This window comes from Macrosteles quadrilineatus, unplaced genomic scaffold (assembly GCF_028750875.1).
Source record: "Macrosteles quadrilineatus isolate MER2022 unplaced genomic scaffold, UCM_ALF_1.0 Scaffold_2__2_contigs__length_208266976, whole genome shotgun sequence".
Lineage (NCBI taxonomy): Eukaryota > Metazoa > Arthropoda > Insecta > Hemiptera > Cicadellidae > Macrosteles > Macrosteles quadrilineatus.
In genome coordinates, this window is record NW_026542595.1 from 187,077,672 (window position 1) to 187,101,828 (window position 24,157).

A 24,157-nucleotide genomic window follows, 5' to 3' on the forward strand; every position below is an offset into this window, starting at 1 on the left:
AAATGCGATTCCCTTTATTGAAAATACCACTGTACAGAAATAATACCCTCGCCATAGAAAGCCTGCAGATTGCAGACCAGAGTGCTAATTTCCATCTGTCTTATTGTATTTTTACTAAAATAATCCCTTCTTGTTAGATTTATTTCCTCGAAAACATTACATTTAACGAGTACTGAGTTTCATAGCTACGTGGAAAGAAAATTTGTTTTTGGTAGGCCTACGTAAATCGGCCCCAGGTCTGATATAGTTAAAATGAACCGACAGTCGACCAGGAAGAGGGAAGAGATCTATGAAATAGCCTACTACCACAGACAATACGGTGTGAATCCACCACACACAGTTTCGCAGTGGTAAACCAGAGCGCCCGACAACGTATCGATGGCCATAATTATGCGAGGCGCAACTCGCGGGTATCAAAGCCGGTCAATATTAAGGTCACAAGCCCAAACTGACCCTCGTGCCGATAATCTCCAGATGAAATCCGAACGTAGATTTCGATTTCTACTACGAGAGGCAGCAAGCCCCGCCCCACTCCCAGATTATTATACAGATTTCATTCACAAAACGCCCCCCTACCCCCGCCATGCCGGGGGGCTAGGGGGGTGCGCGTTTTGGAAAGTAGCCGGTTCGGTGCGCGTCAGTCAGTCCGCGTTTGTCGTTGACCATGTGATTCTCGCGCTTCGCTTCGGACGATGATATCAATAAGGCACATGTGTAAACGTTGGTTCTTCTTCCTCTCTTTGGCCACTGCCACAGCAATTGCAGGTAATTAACAATGCGTCATATTTTTTTCTGTAAAAGTAGTTTTATAAAATTGATTATGTACTGGGTATACATATTTTGGTTGACTAAAATTTTACACTATCCACCAAAAAAACCGTTGTTTTCAAAGTTTTTGTTTAGAATTTTTAGTTACAACAATGTTCTAAACATTTTGATTGCAAAATATACTGCATTCTAAGCTGCTTATAAAGGGATAATATTGGTTTTTAACGCAATTCTATGTTTCCATTATTTCCTTTTTTTAATTTAGTTCTTCCTACACTTGTTTATAAAGGGGCCGAAAGACAGTATATAATATTTCAAGTGTTAATAAGCTATTTAATGAAGTCTTTATACTGAATTCAGTGTTCAGAATAGTGAATCCTTTATAAAGTTTTTTTATTCGCTGAGAAACTTGAGGCAGGAATTTTTGTTGTAATTTGTATGTTTAAGGTTTATTTATTTTTATTGCCAATCGGATTTGTGGTGCTGCTGGTGCTACCATACATATTAGTCCGTGCATAAATAAAGATGATTAGATTTTAATACTATTACTTCTGGAGTTCTCAGAGATATTCAATGAAAGGGTTTATTCTTATTTTTATCCATCGATAAAAAGTACTGAATCGAACTTATTATCTCGCGATTCTATACACGTTGATAAACGGCCACAGTTTATTTCTACATGCGAGTAAAACCAAAGAGGTAACCTTTATATCTGCTAAATAAATATTTATCTTTATTTTGAAATGTTTGTTTGTATAAAGAATCTCTTGGGAGCATAACCTGTACCTCTTAACCTCTACTCTTCAAACTGTCAAATTTAAGTATTTACAGCTGACTTAACATTCACATTCTTTCAAAATGTAAACATGGAAAATTTCGAAGCCCATGGGGCGTAGCCCAAGGGAAATATGAAAATTAAATGATAGAATATTGCATTGTCATCCATTTGTGAGCTATGTTTCAAGTTTCAAGTCTCTAGCTCATCGGGAAGTATCACAGTTTGCAAGAAAGCGAGTTAAAATAAAAACAACCCAATGGGACTTAGCCCAAATTATATAAAAATTAAATGATATAATATTGCATTGTCATCCATTTGTGAGCTATGTTTCAAGTTTGAAGTCTCTAGCTCATCGGGAACTTAGTATAAAATTGATTGCAAAATTTGTACCGTACAAGAAAGCGAGCTAATAAAAACGTTTTAAAAAATGACACCAAACTTGATCGAAGCAACGAACATCACTGGTAAGTTTAATGGAGAAATAGTCTTAATCCCAAGAATAACGATGATTTCATCCAAATTACCCTTTAAATTTAACCTACTACAATTTACTTTTCGTCTTGCTTTCGCAATCACCATTGTAAGCCACAAGAGCAATCCCTATCGCCGGTTTAAATTTAGAAAATGCATGCTTTTCACACGGACAGCTGTATGTTGCGTGCTCACGTGGTGGTAGGTGTATACAGCTAATGATAAAACATTGTTAATCCACTGGTAATTAAGTAAAAATAAATATTAAATTTTTGTTTTTGGTATACATTTTTATTATTTATTGTTTCAAAGAACAAATTACCATTCAAAATAATAGTTCTTAGTGCAGCAACGTGCCCCGGGCAACTGCTAGTACTTCCATAAACAAGACATATTTATTCCCCATTTAAATAACGTTAGATTTAAGGAGTGCTTAGGTTTGCTGCTACGGGGAAGGGGAAAGCGTTTTTAATTAAATGTTAATTGTATAGGTTAAAATAAATAAATTTGCCAAATTTATTCCAATTCCATTCTTGAACAAGAAAACTACAAGCGTTTTCCATAAGAATAACATAGGATTCAAAGTGTACAGATTTTAATTTTATCGTTAACCTTTAATCGTGCAACTACACTTGCTTTACACAATAATGTATTCGAATTGAAATGAAAATCGGGCATTTCCTTGTTTTACACCTTCAAGCCAAATTTAATCAAAATCAGACAAAAATTACTTAAGTAAACGTGTTCACGGACATACACACATATTCATGATATACATATATAACATTTTGAACTAATAGTGTTTTTGGCCTCTGCGGTCATCAAAATGAAAACGTAAATTGGTCTCGAGTCTAAGTCTTACCATGCCAGCTACGGTATAGCTACTTCCCCATAGGGAAATTCGCTAAAAATAAGCTATCTATTAAAAGTATACTAGAGGTCGTTCAGTGGTTGAAAACTCGACCAAAATGTGTAATGTACAGACTTCTCTATTTTCACCTCACAATGTAAATAAAACATGTGATTGGAATTTCTTCAATTTGTTTTTATTTTCTGTTTATGTTTTGTTGTTATTTCGTCACCAGCTGGTAACCCATAAGACTTATGTTAATATTTTTAAATTTTAAATTCATTTTTGTGCTAATTTCTGAGCCTATTTTAATTTATAAAGTTATTCTGCACATCTACAGGAAAATATCTTTCTAACAATATGCGTGGATTTTCCCTGCGATGTACACAGCTGAGAAAAAAGGTTTTTAAGAAACATGATTGTCTATTAATATAGAGAAATCATTCAGTTTTTAAACTACTGCATTTTATAAACCAAACTCGTCTATTGCTTCCTTGGCCTATCGTTTACCGTTATCCTGATTGTACGTGGTGAACTTAACTGATTGCATTAACGAATTATCAGCAATACAATTAGCTGTTAGTTATCATTTAAATGGGTAAAAACGTTAATCTATAAAAGTTTATCTCGTCATCTCGAAAATATTTAGTTCTGGTCACTAACTTGAAACCCAAAAGGCGGGTACCTACATATTTTTATATGATTTCCAAACGAAACGTAAATCATAATTAATGTTTGTCGCAACAGTTTTTTATGTGCATCCAAGTCACAGCAACTACATTATTCTATTAATACATTGGTTGAAAAGTATTAAAGTATTAATTTTGCAAGAAGATTCAATATTTTAATATTTGCTCATACTTATAATTAATTATTTACAAAGCAACCATCATTTATAATTTGGAGAAAATAATTAAAGAACAACTTATTTATTAGTGGATTTGGAATTAGTAATCACGTTTCTATTTCACAGTAAATATTCTCTAAATGGCCAAGTACTTTTATAAAGGTGGGCTAGAGTAAGTTTAAAGAATTTAACTATTAATTGTCAATGTCAATCCCAATAATATATACCAGTTTGTTTGTTTTGATTTAACCTCTAAATTTGACACGTATGAACACATGATCACACTACAGACAAAAATGTTTAGCTTCAAAGATATTCCACCACTCCTATTAGTCCAGCAGCTGGCTATACTTTAGTGTGCAAACTTACGTATACTCAAAACTCTTGCATAACCTTTTAAGTATTATGTCTAGGGAGTTTAAAAAACCTGGGTGTTTACCTCCTAAAATTAATTTATTTCAAATACTAAACTATAAACATTTTACAAAAACACCTTTTTACCCTCCTTTTTGGGGTCACCGGAATTTTACCCCCCTGGAATTTTACCCTCTGGGCAAAGCTGACGTCACTATGACGTAGTAATCTGAGTGGCCAAAAGTTTGTTCGCGGCCGGAATTTTACCCCCGTGGATTTCGAAGTCTAATGAAAATAGTCAGAGCGTGATTAATTCAATTAGCGATAGAAACCGGAATTTTACCCCCTGTCCATATAACTAGTGTTTAGACAACTGGTATGTACGGGCCGGATTTTTACCCCCCGGACTTTTACCCCCCGGAATTTTACCCCCCGGAATTTTACCCCCGGAATTTTACCCCCCGGAATTTTACCCCCTGGCCGATTTTAGAAATTGAATGATTGGTTTTCTTATTTCTGTTTTTAATTAATTGTAAACATTTCATTATTTAGTGGCGTATCTTTATTTATTTATTTTGTAATCTCAACTAAGTCAAACGAATTCGCTGTTTAATTTTGATGTTCGGGATTTGCCTTTGGGGCAAACTGTTGGTTAATAAGTATGGAAATAAGTAATAGGCCATGTTAATAAGTATGAAAAACAATGTATTTAGATTCAGTTGTACAACAACCTTCTTGTTTCTTCAGGCACAAACCATACTTGAATCTCAAAATTAAAATTAAAAACATGTTGTATTAGTTAATGTCACAAATAAATTAAGATAGGCTACTTAATAATAAAATGTTTACTATTAAATTAAAACAGAATGAAGATAATTAATCATTCTCACTAATTTTTATATCTAGCCAGGGGGTAAAATTCCGGGGGTAAAAATCCGGGGGGTAAAATTCCGGGGGCAAAATTCCGGGGGGTAAAATTCCGGGGGTAAAATTCCGGTGGGTAAAAATCCGGGCCGTACACTCTAGGTTTTTATAATTTGATGTGTTCTGATTAAATTCACAACCGTGAAAATATATGTTCAATTCCGCGTTCAATCCATCGAGCTGATGTCGCGAAACTCAAAAGTTCGCGGCCGGAATTTTACCCCCTGGTTTGTGACGTCACGTTTGCCCAGGGGGTAAAATTCCAGGGGGATAAAAATCCGCTACCCCCCTTTTTGCAGCAAACCTATAAGTACTCGACAAACTAATGCTTTTAAATAAGGAATAATTAATAAATGTATTTAGTGTAAATCCAATTAGGCAAAAGGAAATTCGCTTAGTCTGCAGGTTTGCTGCGGCAGGGGTATTATATAGTGGGAACATCCTTTGAGATCAATTAAATTGATCTATTGTGCTTTTATTTCCATAAAAGGGGGGTTATGGTCATATTTTAAGTAAAATAGGTGGTGAAATCGTAACATGTAGCCATTTTGATGACGTCATAACCGGAAAATGCATTGTTTGCAAACGTTGCACCCGAGTTGAAAACACTTCTTTGGACACCTACATCGACATTAAATGGTAAAACTTTCTATACACAGCCCAAGATGTCGGACTAATATGTTTTTGCGAAAAAATTAAGTGTTTTTGTGAGATTTATCTAGTTTCTTAACGTAATATTTTGAGCAAAGCATATCAAATATGGTAATTTTGTAAAGCTCTGTAAACGTTCTATAGCTCCTTGTAGAGGTAGTTTCTGATTTATTGTAGGCCTACCTGTTTGTTTGTTTTTTACAAACAAAAACAACACAAACATATTTAAAAATACGGGTTTTTTTTCAAAATAATGAATTTAAAAAAATACTATACTTACAACAAATGTGTAAATTTAAGAAATATAGCACGTAAACTTATCTTTCAAACAAACAAAAAATTTCATTCTGATGCGACAAATAGTTTTCGAAATATATACTTAAAATAAATCCATTGCCACCATATTGATGACGTCATAGCCGGGGCTAGGAAGTAAAAACCCAGGTTTTTTAAACTCCCTAGACATTATACTAAAAGGTTATGCAAGAGTTTTGTGTATACGCAAGTTTGCACACTATATAAAGTATGACCAGCTGCAGGACAGCTAAAAACATTCCAACTATAACTCCGTTCAAACAGCCGTGGCACCTGACGGATTAGGACACCCCATGGAAACCCTTGGGGCCTCCAATCCCTCAGGTGCCACGGCTGTTTGAACGGAGTAACAGACTTCTCAATTTTCACCCCAAGCTGTAAATAAAACATGTGATTCGAATTTATTTAGTTATTATGTTTATATTTTGTTGTTATTTTGTCACCAACTTAGCAACCCATAAGGACCATGTTCATTTTTTAAATTTTCAGTTAATTTTGTTGCTAATTTTTTTAGCTTTTTTCAATTTATAAAGGTATTTTGCACATCTACAGGCAAATATCTTTCTAACAGTTTGCGTAGATTTTCCCTGCTATGCACACGAGCTGAGTAAAAAGGTTTTAAAGAAACATGCTTGCATATTAATGTATATATACCTTTAGACGAAGATTTTTACAAACTTTAATATGCGGTCATACGTAAAAATAACAAAAACCTAATGGAATAAATTTTACTTTTAGACTTTGTGAAACTTGAACTTTGTGAAACGATCCCATGATATGTAGTTCTTTACATCGTTGTACAGTATAACACATTTCTACCGTATCCATAAAAGAACATTATACCAATTCAATTCAATTCAATTCAATTATTTAAGATGGGGACGCCACTATGTGCGTATTTTAACCCAAATATGAGTGAAGGATGAGTGTAGGATGAGTGGCGCGATCTTGTAGTCTTGTTAGTGACTAAGGCCGACATGTTCCTTAGACACAGCTGTTAATTAATAGCCCATACAGCTAATGGCAACTAAGGGACCTACAGTTTATAGTGGAATCCGAACCACATTTTTCCTTGTAATTTACGAATTGGTCTAATTATCAGGATAATACTGCGGATAACCGTAGTACTCACTAATGCGGACGTTAATCCACACCAGGGAGCATCGCATCCACAGTGCATCCCTATAAATATCCACAATTCGTGACCTCCCAGTAGCTGGATTACAGGACGACGCCACCCGTCCCAGTCTTAAACAATAAAAAAGTAAATCATCAAATATTCACACAATATCAACAAATTGATTATAAATTAAAAACATAAACTTAACTTAAAACAACCCTACTTTGACAGTTATCATTGTGTATCACAGCTTTTTGTTGATACTTGGTTCAAATTAGCTGACAAAATTGTTTAATCTATATTATTAATACGCTACATGGAGTTTTTTTGTTTTAAGATTTAACCCCACGTATCAAAATGTTCGTCTAAGTGTGTAGATTTGCAAACTGGCCTTAATTCTTTTTTTAAAGTCCCCTGGGCTCTGCCCCAGTGGCTTATAAAGTTGCCATGTTATCCTTATGAAGAACATATTTGTTTACATTATGATCAGCTGGATAATGTAAATACTGTTAATATTTTAGTTGCAATTTAAGAAAACGTTTGCTACAAACATTTACTGACTTGGTTGATATGAAATATTTACTATTTAAATTTGGATTGGCGTAAATATTACAATGGGGAAAAAGCGAGAAAGTCTGAACACTTTGTACCACGTTGTATTAACCTAAACTTTGAGACACAACATTTGATTTTCTCCATAAAATTATTTCAGCTTTTTGTACAAACCTAAGCTAAAAATAAAATCTAAGCTTAAATTTAACAGTCCTTCACTTTTCTATTTCGTAATGTTACCTAATTTAATTTTAATGTTTAACATGGTAAAGTGGGACATTCACTGAGGGTGGAGATTTGCTTTGACGGGTGTGTCAGTGTACCAGTGTACTATACCCTATTGTCAAAGTCTCGATGGATTGTTATTAGATTCAATCAGTCTGCGCAGGCGCCGACGTTGTGTGAAGTGCGGTGTAGATGTCAGTCAGGCTGGTTTTCACGGCTGTTTTTGTTCCCAATCCGGTTCTCGCTCACAGACGATATCACGATTGAGATGTCTTCTTTGTCTCGTGGTTTGCGATAATCGATTGCCAAATAAATGTTACAATGTTGAGTAAACTTGTATGTAAACCCGATAGAACCTGTAAAAAGTGGTTATAACCGAAATTAAAAGTAGAGTTAACAATTTTAAATGGTTTTAGCGATATTTAAGTGCGTGATTGTTGTACTATTCAGTTTATTAACTAACATAGGCCTACTAGTAAATTGGTATTTTCATATTTGGGTTGATATAAAATTGATACAGGATATTACCCACCAGCCTTACACCCTAATATTAGTCAGTGCCCTTAGTGATATCTTAACAACACCTTACCAAATAAACGCATTTGAAGAGCTACAAAGAAAGTAAAAGTACCAGTCCGTTGAAAATTTGCATGCACGATACCTAAATAAATAAACCTTGAAAATTTCTCTTGATTTAAGAAATATCTTTACCAATTTAGTGATGTTCTTTCTAGCCATTATATTAAAAACCATACATTCACTTCACAAGTAAATATGTATATTTTTATGTAAATATGTATATTTTTATGATATTTTTATTTTTATGTATATTTTTATGAGTGTATCAGGACAAAAAAAGTAATGATTCAACAAACTATTGGTCGCAATGCTTATTATACGATTTTCGTTGATTTCAGCTACTAACTAAACAACTCAATTCAACGCTACTCCATGGAAGGTAATGACCCAACTGACCACTCCTCTGCTGTCAACATAGGTGTGACATTGATTTGTATAATTCTATAGCACTGACTACAGAACTGTATCTTCCTCCAGTAGTTCTACTGCTCCTCCTTAGTGTTACTCTATGCAGTTCTGTGCGCTGCTGCCGCTACTCTATGGAAGGTCATGACCCCACTGACCACTTCTCTGCTGTCAACTTAGGTGTGGCATTGATCTGTATAATGCTATAGCACTGACTACAGAACAGTATTTTCCTCCAGTAGTTCTACTGCTCCTCCTCAGTGTTACTCTATGCAGTTCTGTGCGCTACCGCCGCTACTCTATGGAAGGTCGTGACCCCACTGACCATTCCTCTTCTGTCAACCTAGGCGTGACACTGATCTGTCTAAAACTGACTAGTCACTACAGAACAGTATTTTCCTTCAGTAGTTCTACTGCTCCTCTTCAGTGTTTTACTCTATGCAGTTCTGTGCGCTGCTGCCGCTACTATGGAAGGTCATGACCCCACTGACCACTCCTCTGTTGTCAACGTTGCCGCCGCGCATCGCTTTCTACTCTACAGGCTTTCGCTGACAAAACGGGACACACACGCACGGTAAACCCAAACCGGTCTATCTTTGTTACGTGTTTCCCGACTCTCGGCTGTGGACTCGTTCAACTCCTGGAGGCGTTAGAATGTCAAGTTTACACTTATGCATTGGTCAATGGTCATTGATTATACGACCATTGATTCTTGCACTGCTACGTCTTCCGCCTAGATGTTCTTGAACTCCTGAACTGAGCGTTTGCCGGCAGATGTACGAACTTTAACTACACCCTCCGTATCCAGGATTGGACAAAGAATGCTTTTAGCCCAATGATACATTTTTTTTCACTAAAAGACCATACTGTATTACTTTTTGTTAACTTTTTTGGCTATAACTAATTTAATAATGATCTTTGACAAAAAAGTCAAAATTGTGCATGTTGACAGCGTGTGAAACAATTCAAAATACAGTAGGAGTGATGAGGACAAGATAGACAAGATACTAAAGTTAAGATGGATACAATTAACGGGTTGATTTGGTTTCTAAGTCATACATTCCCTCCAATAAGTTTGTCTATGGATACTTCTTTTGAAAATAAACACTATTCAAACCAACCTTAAGTTTCCATTCCTCCTCCAGGTACTGAAAACATTGATTGAAATTTAGCATTTCTCTATTTATTAAATTAAATTATAATGATTTTGGGACTTGATGTTTTTATAAATCTTTGTTAAAACTGATTTCGTGTTTAAAAAAACATTTTACGAGTATTGCCATCTGCTTAACCATCTCGCGTGTGTCCAAGGCAATACCTGGCTCTAATTTTATTTTTTTTTAAGGTTATACATGAAACCTAAAAAAATACACCCAACCCCTAAGGTCGTAAAATGGTTCAAACAAATGACGCTCATTGTTGAACCAAAATGTTGACAATCCAACTCAGACGTTCGTAGGAGGTGACAGTTGCAGTGCAGACGACGCAGTCTACTCCAGAACATGAATGAAAGCTCAGTCAAGGACACTATACGTGTCATTCATCAGTTTCTCCGTGTGTGACTATGAAGGCAGATCACGTTTGTAGAAAGCCATCACTAGCGGCAGCGGCACACTGACCCGACAATAGCCACTGAATGCACTTATGTGCGGTTTAAAAACAGACGGAACTATTGTTTTAAAACATTCATTATAATCTCTTGGACCAATGTAATACCAAGAAAGCCTATTGTGAAGTCATCTTTAAATGGTAAAACAAAGAAGCAAAACATCAAACAATCTAATTTGCGTCCTGCAACAACAAACGAAGTAGAATGATAAGATGGATTACCCCATTAATGATACCCTCGATAACAAGTCACTCTTAGTAGGTACAGTACAAGATACAGATACCTTTCATTTATATTCCCCAATCACATGTTATTCAAACATCGCAAGAAGTTAACCTTGACAACAAGTCTTACCTGATAATAATCAAAATGAGAGACACTATTTATCAAATTCTACTTTTCATTACAAGGTGGTAGTAAACAATTTATTGTTCACAATAGAGCCTCGATAACAAGTTTTACATGGGAAAAATTTTAAATAAAAAATGGTGACTTCTTATCAAGGTTTGCAGTAAAATGTGATGGGTAATATTAAATCAAGGGTATGGTATTTTAAAATTACATTTCTTATCAAGGGTGACTTGTTATTGAGGTTCCACTTTATGGCCGTATTCAACCAATTAAAGTGCTGCTCTTTGCGTTTGTGGTCTCTTAATTGAAGATGGAATTGCTACTGGCATAGATAGTATTTTTAAAATTCAAAACCATAGGCCTACTTAGGACTTTTAATACTTTAATCTGAAATGATGGCCATACAATGTGTAATCTGTAATGCAGAAACCTAACAGTTAACAGTGTGGATGTTTCTCAGGGGGGAGCCGGGCAGTGTTCCCGAGGATGGACTATGACGAGTGGACACCACTGGGCCGAGGAGACCCGCTCAAGAACGACCCGACCTACGACTACGTACCTCCTGTGTTGGATAGAGTCAACTACTGGCTGGAACCTGAGGCTAGGACTCCGGATCCTCAGATACTACTGCTGGGGGCCTCTAGTGGCAAACCTGAGATGGGCAAGGTGAGGTATAGCCTATACTAACACATTGTCATACTACTGCATTGGAACCTCGATCAGTGTTGGTTCTAGGACAAGGTCAAGGGGTACTATCAAGAGAGGGTCAAGGTGTGATTAGAAAGGGGTGGTTAAATATTTCCTATTTTAAAAGCTGTTTAATGACTTTTAAAGTCATTTTAAAAGTCCAGAACTGCCTCCAAAAACCTCCGTTACGCTTTTATAACTAAATGTATGTTAAAGTTTTTATTTGTAGCGTCCAATTCATAGCACTACCCCTTGGAACCGCACTGACCTTGATAACAAGTCACCCATGATAACAATAGTGTAATTTCCAAATACTCCTGATTTAGTATTATACCAATACCCCTAATCACATGTTATTGCAAACCTCTATAAGAAAGTCCACCTTCATTAAATGTCTGATTTGATAAATTTGATAATCCCCATGAGAGACCTTATCAAGGTTCTACTGCTCTAATCACTAATATTATTTTATCATATAATACTAGCTGTTGGCCCATCCTGAGTACGGGAATCGAGTATTCAATTTAAACTCAATATAATCCAGAAAAGCTAAATTACACGATGAATACACATTCTGTCAGTTTTAGTTTTAATAGGGAAAATCATCTCTAAACAGATATCATGTTATTACCTATTTCTTTCATCCGACTATGCATTTTAAATTCAATAATTTTACAATACAACAGCGATTGTGTTGATTTGAAAAGCCTTGAAGTGAGAATTTTGAGTGAGAATCAGAGAATCATTAAGTAAAATTACCTAAATCTTGTGGCCTGTAAATCTTTGAATAGAACTACAATTTGCCAACAATTGATGACTAGATGACTACTGTACTTACCGACAAAAAATTTCCAGATGAAGAAACAGCCCCAAGCGGATTCTCGGAGGGATATTTTCAACCCACTGATGCAGCTGATTGAGAGGAAGCACACGGGTAGATTACGTCCTCAGTACATACCTCTACAGGGGGGTTACATGTACAAGACGTCCCCCATGCGACTTCCCTATACTGTGCTGGTGCCACCGCCCCCGGTACAACGACCCACGGTACCGGTATCCTCCACGACCCCCCCAGATAGTGGCACCACGGCCCCACCACCAGAGACTGAGGGAACCACTTACGCCACCTCCGAAGCGACTGCTTCCACCACCAACATCCACAAGGTATTGTACAGTAAATGACTGAAAATAAAACATACTATCTCAATTAAAGTTTACAAATCTCTTAGAAACTTTTAGAATGAATAAAATGTAATTGTGAAGTAAAAAAATGTATTAACTGAATGAATGGATTACAGATATTAATTGACGAAATACTAAATTTACCATAGGTCTTGTTTGAAAAATGCAATGGAAAGAAATTAGTGTACATGTGAATTGCCCAACAGTATGCACAGTCTTTGCTGTATTTAGGGACCCGTGCGACCCCCGCTCTGTAGAGATTCCCCGTCATCGGGATGAAATTGTGGACACCCCCCACGATCACAAAGACCAAATTCAATGTGAATATTTCCTAAATTCAATGCGCCTGAAAGAATTTAACAAGTTTTGCTTATCCCAAACTCGAATCATGACTGAAAATTACTTCTGACAAAATAAATTATATTAGTCAAATGATACTGAAACATGACAACTATCATTGATATCTGGATATGGTACTAAAGTAGATCCGATCCACAGTTTTAGATAGACCAGCTGTAGCTATATTTTTTTCTGTTCAAACAGAACCACGCGTAAAGTGTGCAGCTTTTGGAATCAAAATTTTATTTTCTTCAATAATTTTTAATACTTGGATAGTTGGATATGACATAAAATGCTACGTTTTCAATAGGCTGTCTTATTAGTTTATTAGTCTTGGAAGGTCTGTATTTGACATCAGAGTATTTTGTCAGTGACTTAATTCAAATAAATCATCTTTATACTGGAACTGGCTACAACATTAACATGGGGTGTTTACTTCTATCAATATTCAAAGCTATTACTGAAGTTACATACTTGTTGTAATTTAAAATAGAAAGCAGCCTTGTGTATCACCAAGTGATTTGACTCTGGTTGTTAAACTACCATGATTTTAAAGGCCTTGATGGCTTCATTTTCAAGTTTACATGGACATTTGGAGTGGTCCAATCAATCCTCTTCCACGTATCTTCATGTAAAAGCATTTCTTAATACTTGAACAATTTTTTCCTCTGCTCCCAGGTGTTGTCTCCCCTGATAGACATTCAGCCCAGTGGTCAGCAGTCATTATCTTCCTCTCTACTGCAGATTATACTACAGAATGAGATGGCTTCCACCCCACCAACCTCCACTACTACAACCACAACTCCACACCCTGCACTCACAACAGATCCACTCTTCTCCCACTACAAACAGCCTGCTGAGCCTCTCAGAGGCCCCATGTACCTCATCATCCAAGGACACTCCAAGGTGAAGACTTACGGAGCGTCAGGCATTGATGTCCAGGAGGATAATGAGGTAGCTTGAGACTTTATTTATTTTCCTATTATAATAAGGTATTCACAAATTCCAATTTATTTTCCAAATTGCTCAAGATGAGTGGTTGTTCCCTCTTATTTTCATTAGATTGGTTGAACCTTAATGACGTAAATAGTTGAATGTAAAGTAAGCACATGAAACAGGCCCCTGGTATGCACATGACTTGCTATGGACCTGAGAGATATCGGCGCCCCTCTCCCTCTCCTCACTTCCTAGCAGTGGGATTTTTATCTTCTTTGTGCTCCAACAAACCTAAAACTTCTTGCACCCTGGGCATAGACCCACCGGGCCAATTTACTAAAGCATGAGACATAATTTTCAGAACAATAGCTCCTTCTTTTGTTGTAGAGGATAAAGATTCTACAACTGAAGGAGCTAATAGATCCAAAAATGCTATGTCTCATGTGTTTATTATTTGAGTACTTTCAACTATTTTTGACAGTAAAAGTAAGCCTTTGTTCATCTATCCACCACACAATGATTAAAATCTGGTCCAAAACTTCTATATCAAATAATGTTCGGCAGATAATAAATGAAAATTCTGTCCCCTAAGATGGTCTTAACATAAACAATTTTCAAATTCCAATTGATCCTTGACCAATCAATGGCTAAATTATATTGTCTCGCTGGCCAAGAGACAGGATATCTGTGCTCATTAATATTGAGAAACCCAGAAGAGAATATTGAGAAAATATTGAGATAAAAGGGTTAAACTTCGCACCATTGATTTTATGTTAAACGATGAGTCAATGACATCTACACATATATACATGTATAGTACACAAAACATCTAGTAAATTAAAGAATAAAATGTCATGAAGTATTTAATAATCATCACTAACACTCTGTTTTTGATGAAAACCAAATAACTTTAGTTTATATTTTGAGTTTTTAAACATCAATTTTTTATCAGGTGGGGGATCGGCGTAGAAGGAGCAGACAAATTGACCTAGAAGACTTCCTACCTGTGGAGGAAACATTGGAAGCATTGGCCAAGGATTACTTGGACGATGACACAGTAGAGGGCTCTGGGCTCAAGACTATCCTGGCCGCAGCCATAGGCAGCTGAGACTACAAATATCTTAGATACGTTTTTTAAATTCATTGAGATAATAGTAAGATCTTATACTATGGATAGAACAAGATATTCTATTCACATCTTAAACTTGTAGCCATTTCCAGAATAAAAATGAACATTGCATCAAGCCACCGATGCATACTATGTGAATTACAAGTTTTTCTGTAGAATACGCCAATTTTTTACTGATGGGAAATTGTTATTGTAAACTATAGTATCTTTGGTGTCACATTAATGGAAAAGTATAATGCTAATAGTAAAAGGAAAAATATAATTTTATACTGATTCACACTCTGCATAGTTCATTTTCAATGAAAAATTGGCTACAGCTGTTTATATGGAAACGTCTACTTCAGTAAAAAATCAATGATAAGGTTTACAAAGTGGCTCAACGTTTGGCTGTGTTAAAGTTAGAAAAATAGATTAAAGATAAAAAAAATATTATTGCTTTAGACTGGCCTTAAAATTTAAGGACCTCATATGTTTGACTATCGACACAACTAGGCATTCCATCGCCAAGTTAAAGTTGTCAGTTGATGTGAGCCACTGACAGATACTGATATGAATTACTGATTTCCGTCAAACTGGTGGTCAAACGACTTATTGTGAGCTATAGCTACTGTTATGACCCATCAACTAAGTCAGGAACCAATAGTGTGATATTAATAAAATAATATGGTATTAAATGGTAGAAAATGAACATATTTTGACACTAGAAAATTATGTCACTGGCTCACATACCTATGTTCTTTCATAAAACAAATTGGTAACATATGGTTCAAATAGATGGAATGTCTATTTCAGTATCCAACAGTCAATGCTTGTATCTAATAATTTAGTCTGTAAGAAATTCAATTTCAAAATTAAAGTAGTGGTTTCAAATATTTAACAGAAAAAATTATGTGATCACGCATAATGTGCTTGATTGTTTGTGCAATAAATAATCAAATATTTCTTTACAAATATTAATCAAAAAGTGTTGACCAGTTAGACAGTAAACCTGGCAGTAATATTTCTATTTCTAGGTAATTGTTGAGCAGTGTAAATTACCAAAAGACTGCAAAGAAGCTAGATGTTTGGCAATGTGCCTTTTCGTGAAGGCTTTAATGTTGGTTGCATGCCACAGTCAAATAACAGTTAGGTCTAATGAGTATTGAAACAGTTAAAATTATTTCATTTAGTTCTTAGCCTCTCAAATCTGAAAAAAAAACTACAGCCAAGGATTCAGGTTGAATATGTTTCTATTACAGTACCTTATTTAAAGCGGACACACCACAGTTTATTGCTCATGAAAATGTTGTTATTAATGCATGATGATAAAAAAAAATCCTAATTTAAACAACTTTTATTCTATAGAATTAAACCAGTTAAGGTACAAATATTTTTAATAATTTAAGGGGGTTTTTGGTCCTCTCTAAAAAAAAATAATTTATTATATCCAGTGAAAATAGTCTAGGAAAGTTTTAACCCCATTTAAATTTATATGGCCTGTACGAAATAAGAAAGCTTTTCAAACAGATAATAAGCTTAAAATATTATAATTATATTCGCAAGACTGATTAGAAATGCCTATGACTTATTGCTTATCATTGCAACTTTTACTAGGTTTATTTATTTTAAATGATAGTTTATGATATTTTAAATCAAGCTTTAGGAGAGTTTAATCCATATCCTATTGTAATTATTATTTCATTTCACATCTTAAAATGTAAACCATATTTATTTTAAAATTATTCAAGTCACAAATGTAAATAGTTTAGTAGTCTGTCTATGTTGATAATGGATTTCCCTAGAGCTTTAATATAGCCTAAGGATTTTAATCATAGCCTACTCTTTAGGGGTTGTAATGTTAAGCTATTGTATTGTAAATAATTGTAAATTTTAAGTTACCAAACATTAAAATGTATATAATTTGTATTATGATTTACTTAGTTTAATTTGAGTAGTTTTGCTCAGGCCATTAACACACTGTGCCATTACTTTCATCGGAAACTTCAAAAAAGTAAAGTATGTTTTCAGTAGGTCATATTAATCTTGAATATTTGTAGGCATTACTATATAATGGCGTATGTAGAACAATTCATTTATTGAAACATTTTTACTTTGTTTTGATTTAGTTAGTTAGTTTTGATTTAGATTGTTATGGAGTAAAACATCATGGAAGAATACAATTTTTAATCCACAACTCAACACAAATTTAAGGTTAAAAAGTGTAATTCAAAATCAAAATTATGTCCTTAAAGAATAATATACTACAGACAAAAAAAAACTAAGATATCATTAATTTGTCATTTATGAAACAAACCAAGATAATAATTTTTATACTTAACAGTCTTAATTGGTTAAAAACTGTAATTGTGATTTAACTAGTTTCCGCACGAAAAAGATAAATAGTACAAATAATGTAATTTTACAGTTAGTTAATACATATCACACATAGATTAAGAAATTAGAATTAAATAAAATCTGTTTTCAATCAATTTGTAATACAAATTTAATTATGTGTCATGTTGTTCAACATAGTTTTTATGAATTATTTATAAATCAAAACTCAAATACATTAATGTTGAAATTGATAAAATTGCTCCTTTCGTATTAAATGTATGGGTGCTATTAAACAGAAGTTTAGAAATAGTACTAATTTAAATCTAGACATTAGTTTGTAAAAGTATTGTATTGTTTGCATTACTTTTGCTTTTATGAATATTGTAATTTTATTTTATTTCATCGCTAAATATAGTTAAATAAATATAGTTAATAGAAAATTATTTTGCTTTTAAATTGTTTTTATACATAGGTTAAATAGAATAATATTAAGTACAGTAGAATATAATCAAAGTATTTATTTCAAGTACCTGTTAATATTTACTGTGGATGTTAATAATATTATGTTCATTGATATTAAAGAAATTATAAGTATTTTAAAGTGGTTTTCTTTTACTTTGCAAATAATCATGATATCTTAGCAAAGATTGCACCCGATCAATGAAAATAAGTGAAGAAAATTATATAAAACTAATGCATGTTTATAAAGCTCATACAGAATGTTCTGTGAAGAGATGTGTGAAACATTCACAGGAAGAAAGTAAAGATTTTAATACACTCTTAGAGCACTACAAACAGAGAAACAGGAACAAACAAAACGCATAAATAAACAAGCAAAAACTCAAATAAGCCTCACAACTCGCACAATAAACTTCACACTAAACTTAAATTTTAATTGCAGTCAGGATATATTTCAAAACGGAAAATCGTCTTTAAAGAACATAAGACGCCTCATAAAAATGTATGTATAGCCAGTTATGAAATGTAAGACCAAGGCCACACTAAAAAAACTAGTTTTTTTAGTGTGGCCTTGTGTAAGTCGACAGGCCCATTTTTATTGAGCCAGTCAGAGCCACTGACAGGGTTGACAATCTCAGATTTTTTCACATGGACTTGTTTAACAATTCAAACTGAAAGTACAACCACAGACTGTAGAGTAAACGTAAATATTACGTAAAGTAAACATTAGATATGTTATAATCTGTGGTACAACTTACTGTAGTACAGTAATAGGATCTCTCTCTCTCTCTCTCTCTCTCTCTCTCTCTCTGTCACATAAATAAAAGTGTAAACTAAGATATAAATGAGAGTTTTAACAGTCCTGCTTTCATATGTCAATAATGCAAGTGTATTTATACAACTGGACAGTTGAGTGGCCATCAATAACACTCCAATTTGAAGGTCACCAGTTCAATTCTAACAAAAGCCTGAAGCATTTTGATGGTTTACGTGGACACTACTGACCTTGTTCGTTGGGTTTTGTTACACCATAATTCATAGACAGCAACAAGGTACATAAGCTTTAATTATCTAAATTGTATAACTTTAATATCCTTCACTCCCACCATTCAAAATTGGTTTTTAATATGCATATTATAAAAAGCATCTGTCATCTCATTGTAGTGAGATACTGTACATCTGTTCAAAATCTGCTACATAAAATTGAACGAGCTTAGGCCTATAATTTGTTTCAATAGTTATTGGAATATAAATTAATTTGAAACTTTGAGGAATGTCAAACCAAATTCTCCTAGGTATTCCCCAGCTGGACCTGTTTTGGTCGGGGTTTGGGGTAGACAGCCTCAGGACACCCAAAATTACCCACCAAGCCACAGACGCACGGCGGGGAATGCCCGATCTCAACAGCTGATCTACCAACTCTCCGACATATGCATAACTGACTCAGGTTTACTACGAACAAACACAGAACGCAGTCCGGGTTTTGCGGCATTTGAATTGGGTCTGGTAAACATTTTTTAGTTTTTGATTATTTTCGTATCTACTATTCGATTGTTATTTCCGATTCCATCATCGAGGGGAGACATTGTAGTCAGTTTTTAACTAGGGTTCCTGAGCATTTTACTTTTCTTAATATTCTATTATAATTTTATACAGGAAGATAATATTTTTCATTCTAATATTTATGTAGCGTTTGGATTAACTGCTACAGGCTACAGCTCGCACTAGGCCTACAGTATTTTTATTCAGATATTTGTCTGACAATAGAAAGATACGTAGACCTACTTAACTCCTCAATTTTCACCTCACACTGTAAATAAAATTCGTTTTTGGCATTTCTTCCATTTGTTTTAATTTTCTGTTTAAATTTCATTGTTATTTCGTCACTAGCATGACTACCCATTAGGCCCATGTTAATTTTTTTTTTTTATTAAATTTGTGTGCTCATTTTTGAGCTTATTTTAATTTATAAAGGGATTCTGCACATCTGAAGGAAGTATCTTTCTAAAAATATGCGTAGATTTCCCCTATGATGCACACGAGCTGAGAAAAATGGTTTTAAAGAAACATGCTTGCCTATTAATATTAAGATTGTATTATTATATTCTGAATTTAACTATGGTGACCTAAACTACTACAATTTAAGACATTTTATTAAATGAGTGTTTTTTCTTTTCTTTCTGGGTCCACAACAATGCTTAATGCTGGGGTTTTTAACTTTTACTTTATTGGATAATCTAACAAAAGTCAACACAATAGAGAGTTTTTTAGAGTAGTAGGTATGTTTATAGAAAGGTTGAGGCATTGCCACATAATAAATAACTTATGGTGTAAACCATGGATTTAGTTTATTGAATAACGACTGCACAGAAGGAACAAAATAATGCAAGTCCTAGCACATTTACGGGCTCCTAAACTAAATTTGTTTGAAAAAATTCTACAATCTTCTCTTGATAAAACCATATTGTAGTCAAAACATTTTTTCTCGCTGGTTAACTATAATTCTCGTGCGCTATCTACCTATCTCTAATCTCCTAGATGTATAGTAGGTAGCACTGGCACGACAACTCTGTTAGAAAATCGAGACGCTGTAAAATTTGCTTATGTTGGTACCAATCAGGAGAATCAGATCATTGGCTCATGGCTTTATGTATGTAAAATCCCACAATCCTCTATTTCCATAGTTAAAATGTACTTTAGCACAAATGTACTCTATCCCTAAGTAAAGTACAAATGACGGCCAACGCCTCGCAATTCTCTGTGTAAGCTAAGCATTACTAATGCATAGTCAGGTGATTTAAGTTTTAAATGCATAATATGCAATGTACTGTACAAAATACGTTCCGACGAGTAGACAACCAATATGTAAGGCAAGGTTGTGAGTATTCAAGTGGAGTAATGACTTCTTTATTAGAATCGTACGTGTTATTAAATTACCTGAAAGTACATAAATACGTCAAATAAAACTTGCGATAATATATTTACACTTATACTGTTTACTCACAAGACGGTAAATACATATAAAAGAAAAAGACGGTAAGTGGTAATCAACTTCGACTGGACTCTCTAATTGGAATCGACCATCACTTACCATCTTAGCAATGTAAAGCAAATACAAGTAATGTTCCAAATACGAGTATATCAGCAAAGTTCCAAGGCAAAGTAGGCCTACACTACACAACCCTGAGTGGTTACCTATATTGTTCGCCTGGTTATCAAATGGTCGGTTTGATCCTGACAAAAGTGAATAGCTTTTTGATTAAAAGAAACTGGGCGCGGCTACCCTTGATCAGTGGGCTTTTAACTATCGTGACTAATGAACCAGCTGATCTTGACATTGCATATTCATATATCCAGCTGAAAATGCGCACCTCAGTTTGCGTCGCTGTCTCAACAACTTGAATGTAGAAGCAAAGTTCCAGGTATAAAAGCAATGTTGAAGTATATACAATGTACAGGCAAAGTTCCAAGTATACATCCCAAGCGGAGTTCCCAGTTAGCCCGCAGTTCGCAAGTGGGAAAAAGATCGTCGCCCTACTTTTTCAATCGCGTCCAATCAAAATGCTTCCCAAATATTTCGGGAGTTTTTGTCCATTTGAGCTCAGCCGATTTATATCACAGGATGTTCGCAAAAACGGCAAAACAAATTATGAACTTTCTCTTTTAATTCGAGCTCGAAATTGTAAAGATCTTTGAATCGCCAGACAGTCGGGGAAGAAGGAAATCATGGGTGGTCCAAAGTGCTTGGAGACGAACAGATGATTTTGCTGCGCTCCATTCTCCCCATGAAGCTGTGTAGCGCTTCGTCCTACGGCTATGTGTGGGACATAATCATTGCGTTTACGAAAATCCATCATTGTGAGTTGAAATTACTATTCCTGCGTCCAGCGTCAGGTGGACGTACGTAATTATAGTATGAGTGTTTGATTGTTTTCATTCGTATTTTTAAATTAAAATAATTGTATATGTACTGGGTAAGGAGTATAGTTTATTGCTGAAGTTGCTTCAATGCTATTTTTATTAGTGTTATAAGTCAATTTTGTACAATAATTTGTGTATAATTTTGTTCATAAACAATAATCTTCATGGGCTTTAAAATGATCATGGCTAATGAAACAGCTGATCTTGATCTTAGTCAGTAGTAACAAAGCTACACAGATCATCTCACTCCATTCTACACTCATCCTTCACTCTTATTTGGGTTAACACACGCATCAAGATGGTGTCCCGATTTCAATTGAAAATATTATAATAAGTAACTTTTAGTAAATTACCATGGATTACTGATACTATACGAAAGAAATTTACCTACGATTTATTAACAGTCGGCAGGAGTCAATGGTTTTGCATTGTTGTTGACCGTCAGATGTCATATTGTACACCGACTCAATACAGTACAATGGTTGTCCTGGCGCCGATCAGCAAAAAAATTCGTTCAACTTGAAGCATATTAACCATGCACCATAAGCTTTATTACCGAGCAGAACTTCTTAAATATATTTTCCGTGCGGATTGCTTTTCGGATTTTAAAACTTTTGTTTTAGGGGTTTAAAAAATCACAATTTATGTCCATATATTTATTTATTTAGTTTGACAAAATAATGGCAATCAAAATTAAAAAGTAGATATTTGCAGCGTTTCACCTTAATAAACAATGCCGTAATGTGCTTCAACGAATAATATACTGTTATGGGCAGAAAACCCTAAATGGCTGGTGGCACTGCCGACTCTTAAGGTATTTTATCTACTTTAAAATATATCGTGCTAATCAAAAATATACTAATTGTAGGTACAATTTTACACTGTTACTGAATTAATGCACACATAATAACGTGCATCAAACAGATTAAAAGAGTAAATTTGCGTTGACAAATTAAGGACCTATGAACAACATTATCCACAATGTTTGTGGTAGGCTACTGCATTTCCGTCAAAAGCTATAATAAGGAATATCTAAGAATGTGTTAATACTGTTGACCAAATAAAGTATTTTTAACAAGTCCTGCCAAATTAAAAAAAAAGTTTAGCAGATTGTATCCACCTCTAGTGAATCATAATATCTACAAGAGCAAGTAAAGCAACGGATGTAATAGTATAGTCATTTATAGTCACTAATTTTATTAATGCACTACGTTTGGGGAGGTAATGAAACTCTTCCCATTTTAAAGTGACCCACACGTAGACCCCCCCATTTTCAAGAAACACAAACACAGTAATAACTTAGTTTAATAAAACAATCGATGAGTCTATTCACGACTTCTGGACACTCTCTTGCAAGCCTAACAAATATTCACTTATATTAGAACAGAATATAGTAAATATACAAAAATGACGTCACTAATCCGAATTAATAACTGTCACATATAATTAGTTCCAAAACAAACATGTTTTCTTTAGGGCCAGTGACGACTTGTTTATATTCATGGCCCATACTTCCTGTTCTAATATCCGTGGTTTGTAATATTGTTTTTAAGATAGGATATGTTTCTATACGTAATAGGTACGAGCACATCAGACATGTGTAAAAAAACGAAAATTTTTATAAGATCTTACTGCACAAAAAAAAGTTTCATAGCTGCCTGGCTCAATGGGACACACACAAGCACCAACCCACTCTAAAGAATACACGTTCAGAATATTTTGCTTATTCAACTCAGCCATTTGGCAGACAGTCTCGCAAGCCACGACTATTCTTGCGATGAATTGAAATCAACCAAGAGTGCAAAACGAAACCCATCAGGGCGAAAGTTATGAAGTCATCGTGATAGTGTTTTGCCGATCCCACGTTCTTTGCACATTAGCAGTCCGACGACAAAGTGTATCGCTACAATGCTTTCCCTGGGCCTGCGTGAGGCGTGACATACCGACATTTCAGCAACTTTTACTCACGAGTCGAGAGTAATGAAAAGTAATAACTCACCAGAAGACGAATATGCCAATAAAACGGTTATCGCATGGAGGGAGATAATCGATACATGTCGCCTAGGCGACCTGTCATATCGTTTTCTAGTTGGCTATAAAATAGTCCAACTAACACAATGGGGTATGTGTACTCAGTGGTTATACCTGTAGGAGTCTGAACTACCGGGTCAAGAGATTGTTGAGTAGCTAATCACTATTTCCCGCCTTTTTATTGTAGGACGCTAGGTTCTAAACCCAGGATCGTGTTTTACACTTCATGATAGGCTAAGGTATTGAGGCATTAACACCTAGAAGGACCTAGATAAAATCCATTGGTGATTGACGGAATTTGTACCCAGGACCTCAGGGACCCGCGCTCTACCCCTAGACCACCTAGTTCTTCAGCCAATCA

The 24,157-nt window shown here is 34.8% G+C and overlaps 1 protein-coding gene across 1 annotated transcript; it reads left to right on the plus strand.

Annotated features, from left to right (window-relative positions):
- The first annotated feature begins 662 nt into the window (after positions 1-662).
- On the plus strand, positions 663-15,171 carry LOC128988152 (uncharacterized). The gene is made up of 5 exons (XM_054409382.1): positions 663-765; positions 11,260-11,465; positions 12,342-12,650; positions 13,686-13,961; positions 14,896-15,171. The coding sequence occupies exons 1-5, from the start codon at positions 693-695 to the stop codon at positions 15,049-15,051; spliced, it is 1,020 nt and encodes a 339-aa protein (XP_054265357.1). The 5' UTR covers positions 663-692; the 3' UTR covers positions 15,052-15,171.
- Positions 15,172-24,157: the final 8,986 nt, after the last annotated feature.